The sequence below is a fragment of the Camelina sativa genome, chromosome 14 (genome assembly GCF_030686135.1).
Source record: "Camelina sativa cultivar CO46 ecotype springtype chromosome 14, ASM3068613v1".
In the NCBI taxonomy this organism is placed as follows: Eukaryota; Viridiplantae; Streptophyta; class Magnoliopsida; order Brassicales; family Brassicaceae; genus Camelina; species Camelina sativa.
Genome location: NC_141893.1, coordinates 33,975,529 through 33,991,920, shown reverse-complemented (window position 1 = coordinate 33,991,920; position 16,392 = coordinate 33,975,529). Strand labels below are relative to the sequence as shown.

Below are 16,392 nucleotides of genomic sequence, written 5' to 3'. Positions count from 1 at the left end.
AAAATCCTTATAGAGAGGATATGGTTCATACTGTTCCAAGGCAGGTCCTCTCTCTTCTTCTTGGTAAGCAATGATAACCTCTTGTATGGCCATCACTTCCTCTTGTTTCTCAATCACAACCTCTTCCTTCAAAGCTTTCTCATCCTCTTGGTGCTTAGCCAACATCTCCTTTTTCTCAATGATTTCCCTTAATTCCTTAAGCTTCTGTGCTTTGAAACGTCCTGGGAATGGTAGAGGTGGTTTGTAAGCAGGAGGAATGTACTTAGCAGGTTTAAAAGCTCCTGATCCTTCAGCTCGATCGACCACTCGATCAGGCACCCGGTCGAGTGCTGGCTCGAGCACCTGGTCGAGTGCAATACCGGATCCAGTCTGCTTTGCACAAACTTCTCTCTGAACCTCAAGAAATGACCAATCCTCCCCATCTTGAACATCACTGTCCTCAGTGACTTCTTCATCAAAGATATGAATGGCTTTGGCAGTGAACTCCTTTGGATTTTGAATAGCTTTTCCAGGGAGTTGGTTGGGCTTAGGAGCTGAAGTAGAGGTAATGTTGCTCTCCATAAACTTCACTCTTGAGTTGAGACCTTCAAACTTCATGTTCAGATCATTGTACTGGGATGTGAGCCTTTGATTCAACTCAGCAAACTGTTTGGCTTCCTCAATCTTTCCTTGTGTTTGCCCAATCAACAACTGTTACATCATGGCTCTTAAGTCTTGTTCTTGGCCTTGGTTAGTCTGAAACCCTGGGGGGGGACACAACTGAGGCTGGAACACTTGATGTTGTTGTTTGGGGACATAATTGTTTTGTTGTTGAGGCTGTTGAGGTGGATAGACTTGGTCTTGTGGATTAGCTACATTGGTGCTCCTATAGGAAAGGTTGTTGTTCTTGAACCCTCCTTGGTTGTAGCCTTTGAATCCACCCTGGTTTTGCATATAACAGAGCTCAGCAAATTCCCTCTCCCCCTCTTGAACTTGAACCTCTTCTTCACCAATGAAGTGAATAGACTTTTGTTGGCTAAGGAGGATCTTGTCAAGCTTCTCATTGACCATCTTCAAATCCTTCTTGTACTTGTCCTCTTGGTCAGTAGATGTGGACCTTATGGTTCTGTCATAGTCCTCATTGTAATTCCCATCAGACTGAGCAAGGTTCTCAACTAATTCCCATCCTTCTTCCACATTCTTGTTGAGGAAGTTGCCATTAGAGGCTGTGTCAAGAAGCATTTTTATCTTGGGAAGCACTCCTCTATACAAAGTACTTAGTAGGGACTCATTGCTGAAGCCATGGTGAGGACACTGAGTCTGGAACCCTTTAAACCTCTCCCAAGCTTCACAAAAGCTCTCATTGTTCCTTTGAGCAAACCCATAAATTTCATTCCTCAATCTAGCTGTTCTAGTATTTGAGAAGAACTTGGCTAAGAAAGCCTTCTTGCGAGCATCCCATGTGGTGATTGCTCCAGTAGGAAGAGTCTTTTCCCATAGATGAGCCTTGTCTCCAAGTGAGAAAGGGAACAACCTTAGCTTGAAACCATTTTCACTCACACCATTGATCTTTGTGAGACCACATATTCTATCAAATTCATTAAGGTGGTCTAGGGGATCTTCCATTGGCAACCCATGGAACTTGTTGGCTTGAATCATGGAGATCAATCCACTCTTGATCTAAAAGTTGTTGTTTGCTACTGTGGGAGGCACAATACCAGCTCTCTGGTTGTGTGTGTTGGGAGCATCTCCAGCACCAATGTTCCTTGGTCTTGGAACTGGATCTTGTTGCTCCATGATGACTTGATCCTCTTGTTGTTCTGGAACTACTATTCTTTGCTTATGTCTCAAACCCTTTTGTAGCCTGTGGATGTTGTCAATAGGCCTTTGAAGATTGTCTTTCCCCTTTGACCTTGTGTGCATCAACAAACACGAGTACAGACTCGAACAGGTACACGGTGGAGCGCAGGCTCGAGTGGGTGGTCGAGTCGGCTAGGAATGGATGTCTATTTAGATACGGCTTCTGACTCGATCAAGTGCTCGAGCACTACTCGGTCGAGTTGTTGGTCGAGCTGGTATCTGAAACTCAAGACAGCCAAGCAAAAGAAGATTCGAGTTCAGCAACTTCACAAGTGGATAAACGAATTTAATCTTAGACTAATGATGATCCTAAATGTCATAAAAACACACTCAAATGGGCAACGGCGCCAAATTGAAACACAATCTATGTTTATGGTGGTGGAATGATGAATGTATGTATGGTGAGATATGAAATGAATGGATGGAAGGGTGTTTCAATTCCCCTTATGCAGTTGTAGTATAAGAGGTGTCAATCTAATCTGAGTGTTTTGCAAGCAATCAGGATGTGCATATATGTCTAAGTCAAGCCAAATGCAAAGGATGATTGTCACTAACAATCCTATTGATGAAATGTAAAATGCAGAAAGTAAAGCTACTAGAACTAGATGCTAAATGTAAATGAAACAGAATGATTATGGCAATTATGAAACTAGAACAGAAATAGAAGCTATGCTAATGAACTAATGCAAGACAAGTAATGAACAGGACACTAAGTAAATGCAACAGAAATGCAACTAGAATGAAACAGGAGATAAGACAGGACAACTACAAAGCATAAACAAAAGTTCTGGGGATGAACTCGAGAAAGCACTTGATCGAGTGTAGATCGACTGCAGGGTCGAGCTAGACAAATCCGTGAAACAGAGCAATACAAGAAAAACAGAGCAACACAAGAGTGAATCAAACAACAATCAAACAGCATGATTAAGACTTAGAAATCAATAAACAAGGAAGGCCTTGAGGAGGGATCCATGGGATGGACTAATGATTGAGGTCATCTAACTTGGTCAACAAATCTCAACCACTTGAGCTAATCTCTAGACATATATTTCTAAGACAAGTTTAATCCACTCTCATGGCAAGAAACAATCAAACCTATGCATCTCTAGACTTGTTCTCACAAAGTAAAGAATCTGCACAAGCAGGCATTAAGCAATATGTCAAATACCAAACAAGACCTCTAATCCCTTAGCAAGCCTAATGGTAAGTTCTAGATCTAGCCTTATCTATGCTTCTTAAACATTGGTGTGATGCTAAGATGCTTTAAATCAAACCCTATCCTCTCAGATATAGGATCATCATTAAGAACATCTAGCCTAGAAGAGATTCTACTACAATCAAGCTTGACCAAATCAGACCAACCTCAAACACAACTCAACCTAACCCATCCTCAAGATCCTAAGCTACTACTCACAAGAACACATGATGAACATCAAAGTCATAAACCCAGAAAATACTGAAACTTGCATCAAATGTAAGATAAAGTAAAGATCTACAATATTGAAGAAGGAATCAAACACGAATTCTTAATATCTTGAAAGTTATGGAACCAACAAAATCCAAGAATCTTATGTTTTCTCCTTCAAAAGAAGGTACAAGATCTAAAAATATAAAAGTGCAAAAGAAATAATTCCCAAAAGGGTAAAAACTATGTTTTTGACTCTCTAAAAAGCTGGACTCCTGGTGGCTGCTGGGTACAAGGTCCTTAAATAGAAAACGTAATGGAAGCCCTAAAAATGCTAAAAGACAAAATAGCTAGGCGGCTCGGCCAACTCGACCCGGTGCTCGGTCGAGTTGGCTTCTCTCGTGCATCTTCCACTCGGTCGAGTCCCTCTCTGCACACGGTCGAGTGTCTGGTCGAGTGGGACTCCAGACCTTGGTTCTTCAGCCTTAACTCTCTTGCTTTCCCCTCATGTTTGCTTCACTTCTCCTCAGCATTGCTTTCCCCTCATGTTTGCTTCACTTCTCCTCAGCTGCTCGGGCAGCCTCTCCACCAGCAGGAGGATTAACGTTCCCAGCAGGAGGAGCATCCTCAAAATCTCTATGATGTTCATCTTCATGATGTTCATCATCCATATTACCAGCATTTTGACCAGCGAAACCGTCAACCATTTCAGCAAGTCTTTTATTTCTCCTATTCTCTCTCTCAAACTTTCCCAAGTCTTCGTGATATTGTTCTAGGTGTGAAGAGCCTGCACTGCAGGTCATACACCTGAAAACACCAAAAAGAAAGAAAAATTTTAGTTAACAACTGTAATAAAATGCTCTAGACTATAAACTAATCCTAAATCTCTAGGTAACGCAATTGGTCCCCGGCGACAGCGCCAACTTGATTGCTCGAGTATTTACCCGATACACTTAACCGCAAGGCAATATATGCGGGGTCCAATCCACAATGACCAATGGTACACTAAAGATTTGCGAGACTTGTAAATAGCTTAAGCGAACGAAAGTTTGTTAGCTTGGTTTCAGAAATTGTAAATAAAAATGCAATAAATAAAACGATTTAACTTATAGGATTAAAACATTGGGCTATAGGGTATTTCAGAGATCAATGACCAATGGGGAAATGAAACAAGGAATTCAATAGTTAAGAACCGTTCTAGAACATGAACACAAGATTTGACTAACCCTCTTTCAAGGTATTAATCACTAAAGTTGACTACTCAATTACTAAACTTTCTTTTGTAATCTCCTAATCAAATTTGCATTATCAAACAAGTTCACTAAGTTCACAATATCCCCTAACATCAACTTTCGCAGGTTAGAGAAATATTGCTCAATTCATATTGGTTCAGGCATTCTATCGAACACTTGTGATTCATAGAAAGACCTCGAGTCTAGAACAAGGTGATCAGTCCTATTCTAGCATTAAGAGCATATGAATCAAAGAACCACAAAGAAAATAGAATTCTCAAGCAAAAATTAAACCATTAAATCATTTGATCCCCTACTTAGAACCCTAAAAACCAATTGGAGAACTACTCACACATAGCAAAAGAGAAATCAAAAATCATAGATGAAGAAAACATGATTAAATTGCAAAAATAATAAGGGTTTAGAAATCTTCTCCAAATTGTCAATGGGGATGAACCTCTAGAATCCCAAAAGAGTAGCTTACAAAAAGTTTCAGGGTGCAGAAAAAAAACTCAGAAAAATAGCCTATATCATAGCATCTGTTGCTCATTAGGTTTTGGGGGTATTTATACCCTTATTAAAATAAAAGATATAAAATTAAAAATGAGAATAGAAAAAGGAAATATGTGTCTGGATTGTAGTCAAAACAGACTTTACCACACTTGTCCAGACTTCAGTAGGCTTGTGCATAAATTTCACCAGACTTCACCAAACTTGTCTACAGACTTCACCAAACTTGTCTACAGACTTCACCAGACCTCTCCAGACTTGTCTACAAACTTCACTAGACTTCTCCAGACTTGTCTATAGACTTCACCAGACTTCTCAAAATTTGTCCAGACTTCACCAGACCTCTCAGACTTGTCTACAGACTTCACTAGACTTCTCCAGACTAGTCCAGACATCATGATTCTGTTCAACTTGGAGATGTACAAAAGTCACTTCCTGCTTCTTTATTCCAGTTAAGCTCGAAGCCAACCAAAATATTCCAAATCTAGCACATTGTCTCCACACCTAATCAGAACTCAAGAAAAGACCAAAAAAACACAAAAGACGGACAAAGATGCGACAAATGACTCAAAACGAATATTAAATGAAGGACAAAAGACACCAAAAACACAATACATCAAATCCCCCGACTTAGATTAGAAAATAACTCCAAGGTTGGTAGCCCAAACCGGAGGATAAAAGTTTACAAAAGAAATTGTAGAAAGTAAAGATCTTGAAGAGCGGACAAGACAATCTGCCCGAACATTGGTCGTACGCGGAATCCTCGAGAGATTGAAGGAAGGAAAGGATGAACGAAGCAAACTGAATTCATCCAGTAAATTGGAGAAGGCTGGCCAATCATCAAGACATTGCACCATCGCCACTAATTCAGCACAATCTGACTCGAAAATCTGACAGTCAACACCAGACTCCAATATAGATTTCATCGCCCAAATTTACGCCTGCAGCTCCGAATGTAAGGGTGAAGGACCGCGTCGCTGACTCCGTGCTCCTAACAGTAACGTTGAATCCTCACTACTGCAAAACCACCAACCTAAACCTTCCAAAGGATCTGAAGCCTTCCAAGATCCATCAACCTGACACCGCGGAACAGGATCCCGAGACTCAAAATATAAAGGATCAAGAGTAACCGCAATGAAAGATTTGGCCTCTTCCCATAACAACTTTTTAGAAGCCGCCTGATTTATAATCTCTATTGGCTCTGCCTCACAACCTTGAAAAACTTTTTTATTCCTGTCTTTCCAAATTGACCAAACAAGCCACGGTAAACTCAACCTTGAATCCGAAGCAATCGGTGCCCTCCAAAACAGGACACCTAAATTCGTAAAAATTGAACTATGGGGAAATCCATCACTACGGGAATCCAACGGGGACAAATCCCAAATCCGACGCGATCGGGAACACTCAAAAAGTGCATGATTGATAGTGTCCGCCTCCAAACCACATCTTTGACAAAGAGTATCACATCAAACTCCCCGTTGAGCCAGACGATCCAACACATGGAGGGAACCAGAAGCGATTTGCCAAAAAAAATGCTGAATCTTAGGGGGAACCTCAAGTTTCCAAGCCTGAGACTTAAGAGCCGTGCATGTCGGTCCGTACTCAACCTCCTTAATTAAATCATGTGCCAACCGATATCCCGATTTGACCGAATACCTCCCTGATCTTGAATAATGCCAAATCAATTTATACGGTTTAAAAGATTTACTGATTTCCATCGATAGTATGATCTGGATATCCACCGGATCCATGTACTTTTCCAGAATCGAAAAATGCCACTCCTTCGTAATCGGATTAATCAAATGATTGACCATTAGATTTGGATGCAAATACCTTCCTCGGCTGTTTGCAGGTCTCGGTTGACTGTCTGGAATCCACGGATCTCGCCAAACAGAGACGTCACATCCTGAACCTATCGCCCATCGCGCTCCATGTTGAAACACCCTGACCCGTTTTTTTTTAATACTAGTAAATTACAAAATATAATTAAGCATCCCATACTACTTAATTAAACCGACCCAAACCGACGAATTAAATAATCTGGTCGAACCAGAAAAACTGGTGTCGATCAACACTAGTCTAGTGTCGATCGACACCCATCCCCAAAATCCCCAATTTTGGTTCACGGATGTTACAATTCTCCCCCTCTAACAAAAGATTCGTCCTCGAATCTGAACACACCGCCACTCATCTGCAAAATCTCATCAAACCCCCGTCGCAACGGTTCGCACCATCCAACCATATGGTCTGCTGCATCCAGAACACCACTGGTCCAAACTATCCTGACTCCACCGGTCAACAAAGTCCTGACCCCAGCGGTCAATCCAAACCATACTCTCCCAATCATCAACGCTCCGATCCCCCCCCCCGACCAGCCTACATCTGACCCTCCCGGTCAACACACACAAACCCCAAGATTGAACCTCCATCAATCCCGAGATCCGCATCTGATCTCAACCGGAAACCTGAGATTGAACCCCCATCAATCTCCCAAATCCACATCCGGTCACAATAGAAAAATCTGAGATTGAACCCCCATCAATCTCCTTAATCCACTTCCAGTTACAATGCTTATCCCCACGTCCTTGACACTTTTGCCACCAACTCATCTGCTCTTAGGTCGCAACCTTCAAGTCATACCGATCACACTCTCAGACCCCCCGTCTTCGAGCACACTCTCAGACCCCCATCTTCGAGCCATACCGTCTCACCCTCGGGTCGTCACCCTCGAGATCTCGATACCAGGAGAACCCCCATCTCCTCAGGAGAACCCCCATCTCCTCTGCCACCCTCAGGACCGCAGTCCCTCGAGCTATCGGTATCTAAGGAACCCCTCGTCCCCTCAGGAGAACCCCCATCTCCTCATGAGTTGTTCAGGACCCCCCATCCCTATAGCAACGGTCATAACGTCTATAAGCATTTCACCAACCGAGACCACCCCCCGTGATCAGCGTAGAACATCTCAATGTCCTACCAACACCATACTCTTTCCGAGAATAACACCACCGCCATGGCCACTCCCAGGCCTCACTACAAACATCCAAAACATTTTGGTGTTCACACACACCCTTTCCAAAAATAGCTTTTCCGCTTGGCAATTATCCACAACAAATCATCAATATAAGCGTAATAAAACAAACAAGTACCATACGTTCGCATATTCTGATTCACCGCATCAAATGCTTTGCAAGACGCACTTTCAATAAATAGGTAAGCTTTAAATATCCATAAAACTTCCTATTTTTAGAACCCTCATATTCTCTTAACACCGTGACACCACCAATCAAAACAAAAATCCTTGAGAACTGATCATTTCAACTGTGACCACTCCTCAGGTCAACCTTTACACAATCCCGCCTCTCCACGCATTTCACATCCCCTTTCCAAAAATAGACAAGTCCTAACTATGCATAGAACTCTCCATTTTTAGAAACTTTCCATTTTTAGAAACTTTCTATTTATTGTAACTTTCCATTTATAGAAACCTTCTATTTATGGAAAACTTTCCATTTATAGAATTTCCGACCCAAACCGACGAATTAAACAATCTGGTCGAAACAGAAAAACTGGTGTCGATCGACACTAGTCTGGTGTCGATCGACACTAGTCTGGTGTCGATCGACACCCATCCCCAAAATCCCCAATTTTGGTTCACGGATGTTACACTATTGCCCCTAACTTCCCTTATTTTTCGCCGCTATCCTTATCCGATAAACCTTGCCTTTTCTGCGAGTTTCCATTTCTCTCGAGTTTCCTTCCCGTGAGTCGGCTTAAATCTCCGCAAGATTTTACCGAGTCCCTAGGCTACCCATCGGCCCATAGTCTAATCGATCCATCCTCGATCATTGGCCCGATCCATCGTTCACCAATGCGACCATTTCTGGATAGTCCTACTTCACTATCACTCTCACTAGGACTATCACTGCCACTATCACTATCACTAGGACTTTCACTCCCATTTCCACTCGAACTGTCACTTAGACTAAGTACCGAACATTTCCCTTTCATCCAGGAACTTGCAAGCCTGAATGATCTGATCACTGTAAACTTGGGATTCCTTTCTTCAGTTCAAACGTTTGTTCACTACTTCGGTAGTCGTGAACTCCCCATTTCCTTCTGGATCTATCGGGTATCGAATCACGGCCATTATCCTTTACGGACCATGATTCATCCTGTTCTCGTTCCGAGGTTTGTACCACTATCGACACTTCCATGTACCGCGTACGTACCCTCTCATGTACCGCGTATATACCATTCCATGTACCGCGTACGTACCCTCTCATGTACCGCGTACATACCATCTCATGTACCGCGTACATGCCATCTCATGTACCGCTATCGGCACTTGATACCGTACCGCCATCTACCATTATTGGCACTCGGTACCATACCGTTATCGACCATTGATTCTCGGTACCTCTCGAAGCTGCCGGTACCGAGGAATCAGGTCGTTACAATATACCTCAGTTCTTTACTTGGAATTCGGAAGAAAAATGTTGGATCAGAAGTATTAGGGCAGTATCGAATACTAGGACATTTTATATTCCAAGTAAGTTTGATGGTCATGTTTATTTGCAACTTCTTTTTCGTTTTCTGAAAGGAGCAAGATGTGATGAAGATTTGAGGATGTTTAATGGTGTGGTCTATGACTCTTACAAGGAAGCGTGTTTGGCTAGAGGATTACTAGAAGAATGATCTCTTAATATGTTTTAAGATTTTCTATAATACTCCTACCAGTTTGTTTTTTTGTTTTTTTTTTTATATTTCTTCCACTTTGTTGTTTATCTATGTTTTTAATTTTAAACTTTTTAATTTATCTATCATGATTTCTATTTTTACAAAAATTTTGGAAAACACCTGCTAAAATTGCCAATTACTAATTTTGTAGAAAACAAATCTTATTGGCTGATCTGGCTACCCGCAATATATTATTTGCAATGCAATTAACTATGAAACTTAATTGTTTTACCCGCCTTAAATTTATTGTTTAATTCTCTATATATTCCCTTCTTTGATAAACAAATATATATGATTTGATTGCGATCATAATCATATCTTCACAAAATCAGTCTTTTAAAATTTACTTACCAAAAATCAAATATTATCAGTCATGAAAACTACTTAAAACTATTGAAAAATCTACCAGTCGCAACTTTTGATAAAACGAAGTGAAAGGTCTCTTCATATCTTTATAAAGATACTAATAACACCTTTCAGTTTCCCATCCCCCAAAAAACCCTTCTGAAAAAACTTTAAGATCAAAAAATTTACAGAAGATATTCCCATGGCAACGACACCAATTTCTGCTTTGCATCCGGGAAGGACAGATTGGAGGATACACGCGAAGGTCTTGAGCACTTGGTTTACCTGTGATTTCTTCACGAAAAGGGTGATGTTGTTGGTCGATCAAAAGGTAAAAATTCACAAAGAGTGGGTTTATTTTGTATACCGAGTGTGTAAACGGAAAACTCATGCATGTACTGATTTAATAAAGTTTCTGATTCAATTTTTTTTATACATGCAAGGGTAACACCATTGAAGCAACTATTATCCACACACCACTAATGAAAGAAATTCCAAAGTATATCAATGATGGAGAATGATATTCAATATCCAATTTTAATGTCATCAAACCAACACTCAAGGTTCGAAACACTACACATCCTTACCAGATCAGAACTTCGGAGGATACGAAAATGTTCATTTGAGTCCCAATCATTTTTTCCGTTTCAAAGACTTTGACGACATTAAAAACGGAAGATCGATTGATGGCTCATCTTTTGGTATGTATAATAACTTATCAATTTGTTGCAATGGTTGTAGTACCTTCTAATATTTATTTTAACGTCGATTGCGTTTTAGATCTCTTTGGATGTATAATTGATGTGATACAAAGAAGAATCTTTGAAAGTGCAAGTGCCAAAAATGAGATAGCGGACGAGTATGATGAAGTAGTCTTCACTCTCTTGAATGGCAGGTAATATATTTCTAATATTTTTGCCTTGGTCTCAAGTGTTTATAGCTTAGGATATATTTAAATCTAAATAATAAATTACATTGATTTACTATAAACATAGGAATCAAACTCTCAAGTGTTTTGCTAAGAGGGATTATGCTTCATATTTCATGCATTATTGGAGACTCAACGGATGTCATATTACACATATAAAACCGATCTAGTGTTTTGTGTGTTAATATTCTGGAAACTTGGTGTTAGTGAAAGTATGTTCTTTTTTCTTACATTTTTTAATAAGATTGATTTATAGAATATGGATCATTGAAAATAAGATTGATTTAGTCATAATTTTAAGATTCTGGAAACTTGGTGTTAGTGAAGGTATGTTCTATTTCCTTACATTTTGTAATAAGATTGATTTATAGAGTATTGTATATATCTTTTTGTTTTGGAGGTGCACTATGCATTGTCAATTGTAATGGCTCTTCAAGACTATTAATAAAATGGAATATTGAGGGTTTGGAAAATCACAAAGCAAAGTAAGATTGTTTATTTTCAAAATAAACTTTGACACTTAATACAAACATCTTACTTTGAGTTTTATCTCCAGCTCTGAATTCGCTGCCCGCCGTTATTTAACATATGTCATGGCACATGAAAAAAACATCTGAGGAAGATATGCTATAAGGAGATCAAGGACGAATATCATTTTCTATGTTTTGTTTTATGCATCTATCTTTTTAAATTCTAGAACTTGAATGAACTTTTGTCGTTGTGAAACAATGTCGCTTATTATTTGGAGTGGTACTTTTTTTTTGAACAACGTGGAGTGGTACTATGTTGTTAAATTTACTTAAATGAATGATATTTTTATGGCGTAATTAAATCAAATATCCATAATTACTTATTTAAATATAGTGTAATTGTTCACTTACGTACCAAACACTATCAATTCATTTCTTTTCAGTTTCTGATTTGTCCTTATCTGTAACTATTATTTGCTGTTTTTAAATTTATTGTAATTTAAAAATTAGTACATACAAATTGATGTTATTATTATACAAATAACATATATCATCGTCTATGGCAAAAGACCTATTTAGATTAATTATTGTATATAGAACATATATTTTTACTAATCTTCTATAGTTTATAGTGTTGAAGTAAGATTAATATTATAAGAACTATAACACTCAGTGGATAAAATGATGAAGTCTGGAATTTCAAGTAGCTGCAGTAAAGCAGATACCTATCAAATGAGTAGTCTTTCACTCACTGATTTTGACTATTTTTTTTAGGCTTTTTGTTATTTCTATTTATGTCATGTTAATATTTATATGAATTGTTTACAATTATTTTATGGCATTTTTATGTTTTTTTTATATTATTTGTATTTAATTCAATACAAACTATTAGAATTTATATAATAACAATGAATCGTGACAAACTGCAGTTATTTATATAATTTTGTTGTAATAAAAACTTTGGAAAAAAAACTTAGGAAGTTCTTTGAGTAAATATTTAAAATTTAAACCAATGCATGGAAGTCTTCAAGTCCAATAAAAATAAAACATAAAAGGACATACTTCCAAAGAAGTAAGATTTGATTCTATAAATTTTTACCATTCCAATAAGAAAATGTCAGAACTTTTAGATACAACTCCCATCAAACATTCATTTTCATCTTCTAAAAAAACATTTATCATACTCCTATCTAAAGCTTATATACACTTACCACTCATCTTTCATCTTCATTCTTCTATTCAAGTAAAAGAACAAAAACATGGTTGCATACATAGAGGAATTGAATCCGACAAATGAGAGATTGAGTATTGCAGTCAAAATACTCCGGTTGTGGACACCCCATATAATACTGAGACAACTAATCTATAAATGTTTGATTTTGGTGGACGAGAAAGTAATTGAAATTCATAATTTTTTGTTCTCCATGTTAAGTTTTTATTAAATAATATTCATATCATTTCTTTTTTTCATTTTTTATGTCGGGTAAAAGAATCGATGCTAAAATCCCAGCTCGAGTTTACTTCGATCAATTCAGTGATATATTGGAACAAGGACAGTGGTTTCTTCTTTATAGGTTCGAAGTTAGAGAAAGCCAGCAAGCGTCAAAGAACTCCAATAATCCATTCGAAATATTGATTACACGCAAAACCCTTATCAGCCCAATACCTCCCAGGACTTCAGACAATTTTTTCTTTTTAACAGATGGAACAAAGTTTGCAAATGCTACACCGGATGAGAGAAACTGTTGTGTCGGTAAATTAATAAACACTATAATGCTTTACAATTTTTAAATTATGAGTTTATCGTTTAACGTTCACTAGATGGTTATGATTTATCATTTCCATATTTTTATTTTTTTTTAGATTTTTGTGGAACGGTGGTACATGTTGGAGTACGTGGTTTTATTAGTTTTCTTGATTATGAAGGTGGATACAATGGTCAGAAAAATGTTCTTCCTTTTACTGTTGCTGACATCAAGTAAGTAATTTAACTTTTTTTAATTCTTTTTTATAATTAGTCTTTTACTTTGCAATTTTAAAAAAAACATCATTGGAGAAAAATATATGTATTTATTTTCTTATTTTTTCCCTTCCCTGTTAAGTGGCAAGAAGATTAAGTTTATTGCAGTAGGTGAAACCTGTTTGGAATTTATTTATAAATGGGAAAGAATAGTTGTGAACCTTACCTATGAAAGTGATCCAATAATGTGTATGCTAATGTTTTGGAGAAGCTCTTTGTTTGAAGGTATTATCTTCTCATTCAATGTTTATTATAAAAAACTGACAAAAAATGTTAAATATAATATCTAACCTTACTTTTCATTTTTTAGGTGCTGATTGTCTAATATCTCAAATGAGATGTTCATATATTTTCCTTGGTGACGAAGTCGAAGAATTTACAAGAGATCCCGTACTGTAAGTTCATATTATGTTGACTGAATACTTATAATATCACTTTCATATGTGACTTAAATTATACATTATTTCCTTTTTTTTTCAGAGTTTGTTTTTATGAGACATCAGATGATGAGAATTATGAGGGGACAGAAGAAGAAGAGGGTGATTCAACTTAGTAGTCATACCGGCCAAATATGCTACCTTTAATTTTATTTTGTAATCTTACATTTCCTTTTTATTAGTATGTTCAATAAGTTGTTGTAATTCTGAACTTTTAATTGCGGAGAATAATGTACTGTATCATAAATTACTATTTTTGTTTTCATAAATTATCTCTATTTGAATTACAATTTTATCGATGTTTAATTTAGTTTATGGTTAAAGGCTTAGGTCTATTTTAAAAAACTTGATATATTAATAATAAGAAAAGATTTTGTATATATTCTCAAGTATATTTGAGAATATTTACTGTTACACAATTTATTTCTAAATTTAAATGATTTAGTATTATTTGATTTATGGTTGAGTATGTATCCAAATATATTTCTTCCAAAAATAAATCCTTCAGATTATATTATCTTTATAACAGATAGCGCGTAAAAAGCTACTTATTAATATCATGAACTAAGTGTTTCTATCTTTTGTTTTGTCGTTGATGATGAAGAAAAGAAAAGATGCCGACGAAAATCGTGTTCAAGGCAAACCAGGAGAACCAAAAATCTGTAAACTCTATATGGAGAATCAAGTCCAAAGTCCACTTATTGTTTCAAATACGCCACAATCCTCATTCAATATTAATTATGTTTTTGGTAGAGTTCTAAATGATATTTATAATCGCCAATCTTCTCACCTACTATCCTCCCCAAATACGAGTAACACAGTTTCTGGTATTTTCATCTATTTTGTAAATTACTTTTTTCTGCTATTTTAAATATAATTCTATTAATTTTCAGAAACTAATAACTTTGTTTTTAATTTTATCAATTAGGTGTTGATTATAGTACACCATCTTCTACCTTTGGAAACCAAAGCATATTGTTCAAGGAAAACCTGTCCAATATTTTAAATGGTAATTAGTTTAAATAAGTTTACAAGATAGTGTTTATCATTAGTCATCTTATTAGTCTGGTGATATTATTAGTCGTGTTATTAATTTACAAGAAGTAATTTTATAACTTCAATATATCAGGAAATAAGGCCACTCTTGAAAAAAGTGCAGCAAACCAACCTTTTAAACCCACATGTAGTCACTCATATAATGAAAGAGCTACAAGTTCAACAAAAAGAAAAGGAGAAACATCTACTATAACAGATATATTAATCTAACCGATATCTCTAACTATTTTTATTACCTTAATTTTTACAATAATTTTATATTAACTTTATGACTTATACTTATAGACGAAGTGCAGCCAAATTACTCTATTAATCGTGAAAAGAATACAAGATTCAATCCTACACCTACAATTTTGACTAATATACCAGAAATAAATATCAGACACTCAACTCAGGATGAGTTCAGTACAGATAGCAATATAACTAGAGGTACGATTATATTTAACACATACTCTTATATCTATATGCTTTTAAATGTTTACCAACTTATATTATATTCAAGCATAAGTATGTTGTTGATATTATTTAATTTAATTTTCCAATAATACACAGAGAGATTGTTCACACAAGCATCAAAAAACAACATTTTTAGAAGAAATGTTTCTGAAGTCTCAAAAATGACAAATTTAGATGAAGAAGAAGACCAACAATATGAGCAGCTGGACTCAGATAGCGGTATACTTTAAAAAAAAAATAACTATGATATTTAGTATGCATTTATTAAAGAAAAATATACTACTATTATTTTGTAGAGATTGAAGAACAATATGATGATCAAGTGTTTGACTGTAGTAGTCAAGGAGAGTTCATCATCATCTGAATATGCTGACCATGATGAAAATGTTGTTGATCAAGTTACACCACGAGTGTCATCTTTTAATGCAGCTAAACAACGTTATGATATACTCACCATGTTTGAGGCAAGTTTTAAAAAAGTATTCGGAATGACAACTTTAAGTACAAAGAAAACAGTTAACTTCTGGGCATGTATTATTTTTAACTTACATTTTTAAATGGATTTACAAACAAAAAGAGTAACTGGTAATCCAATTAAACATTACTTATGGGCAGGATATGAAGATGATGGTGATCCTGATTATAGTTGTACTCATTGTGGTGCAATATTTTGGTATGGAGAGAGGATTAACAGAAGAAGAAGAACTAATAACCCAGTCTATAATGGATGTTGTATGCATGGACAAATTGTTCTACCTATGCTAAAACAGTCGCCAGAGATGTTATGGAATCTACTAACAAATGAAGAAAATTTTTCACGTCACTTTCAAGAAAATACTAGACCTTACAACATGCTTTTCTCATTTACATCTTTGGGTGGGAGGGTAGACCGGTCTGTTAAAAAAGGCCGTGGTCCATCAATGTTTGCGTTGCAAGGTGAAAACTACCATTTGATGG

The 16,392-nt window shown here is 36.8% G+C and overlaps 1 protein-coding gene and 1 non-coding gene across 2 annotated transcripts; one reads left to right on the top strand and one right to left on the bottom strand.

The window, feature by feature from the left end:
* The first annotated feature begins 1,276 nt into the window (after positions 1-1,276).
* On the top strand, positions 1,277-1,383 carry LOC147928997 (small nucleolar RNA R71). The gene has a single exon (XR_015581114.1). It is a non-coding gene; the product is annotated as a small nucleolar RNA R71 (small nucleolar RNA).
* A 4,538-nt stretch (positions 1,384-5,921) lies between these two features.
* Positions 5,922-7,687, bottom strand: LOC147928996 (uncharacterized). The gene is made up of 2 exons (XM_087486358.1): positions 7,627-7,687; positions 5,922-6,301 (listed from the first exon to the last, which is right to left on the bottom strand). Exons 1-2 carry the CDS (start codon positions 7,685-7,687, stop codon positions 5,922-5,924), a joined length of 441 nt encoding a protein of 146 aa, XP_087342484.1.
* Between the last annotated feature and the right edge of the window lie 8,705 nt (positions 7,688-16,392).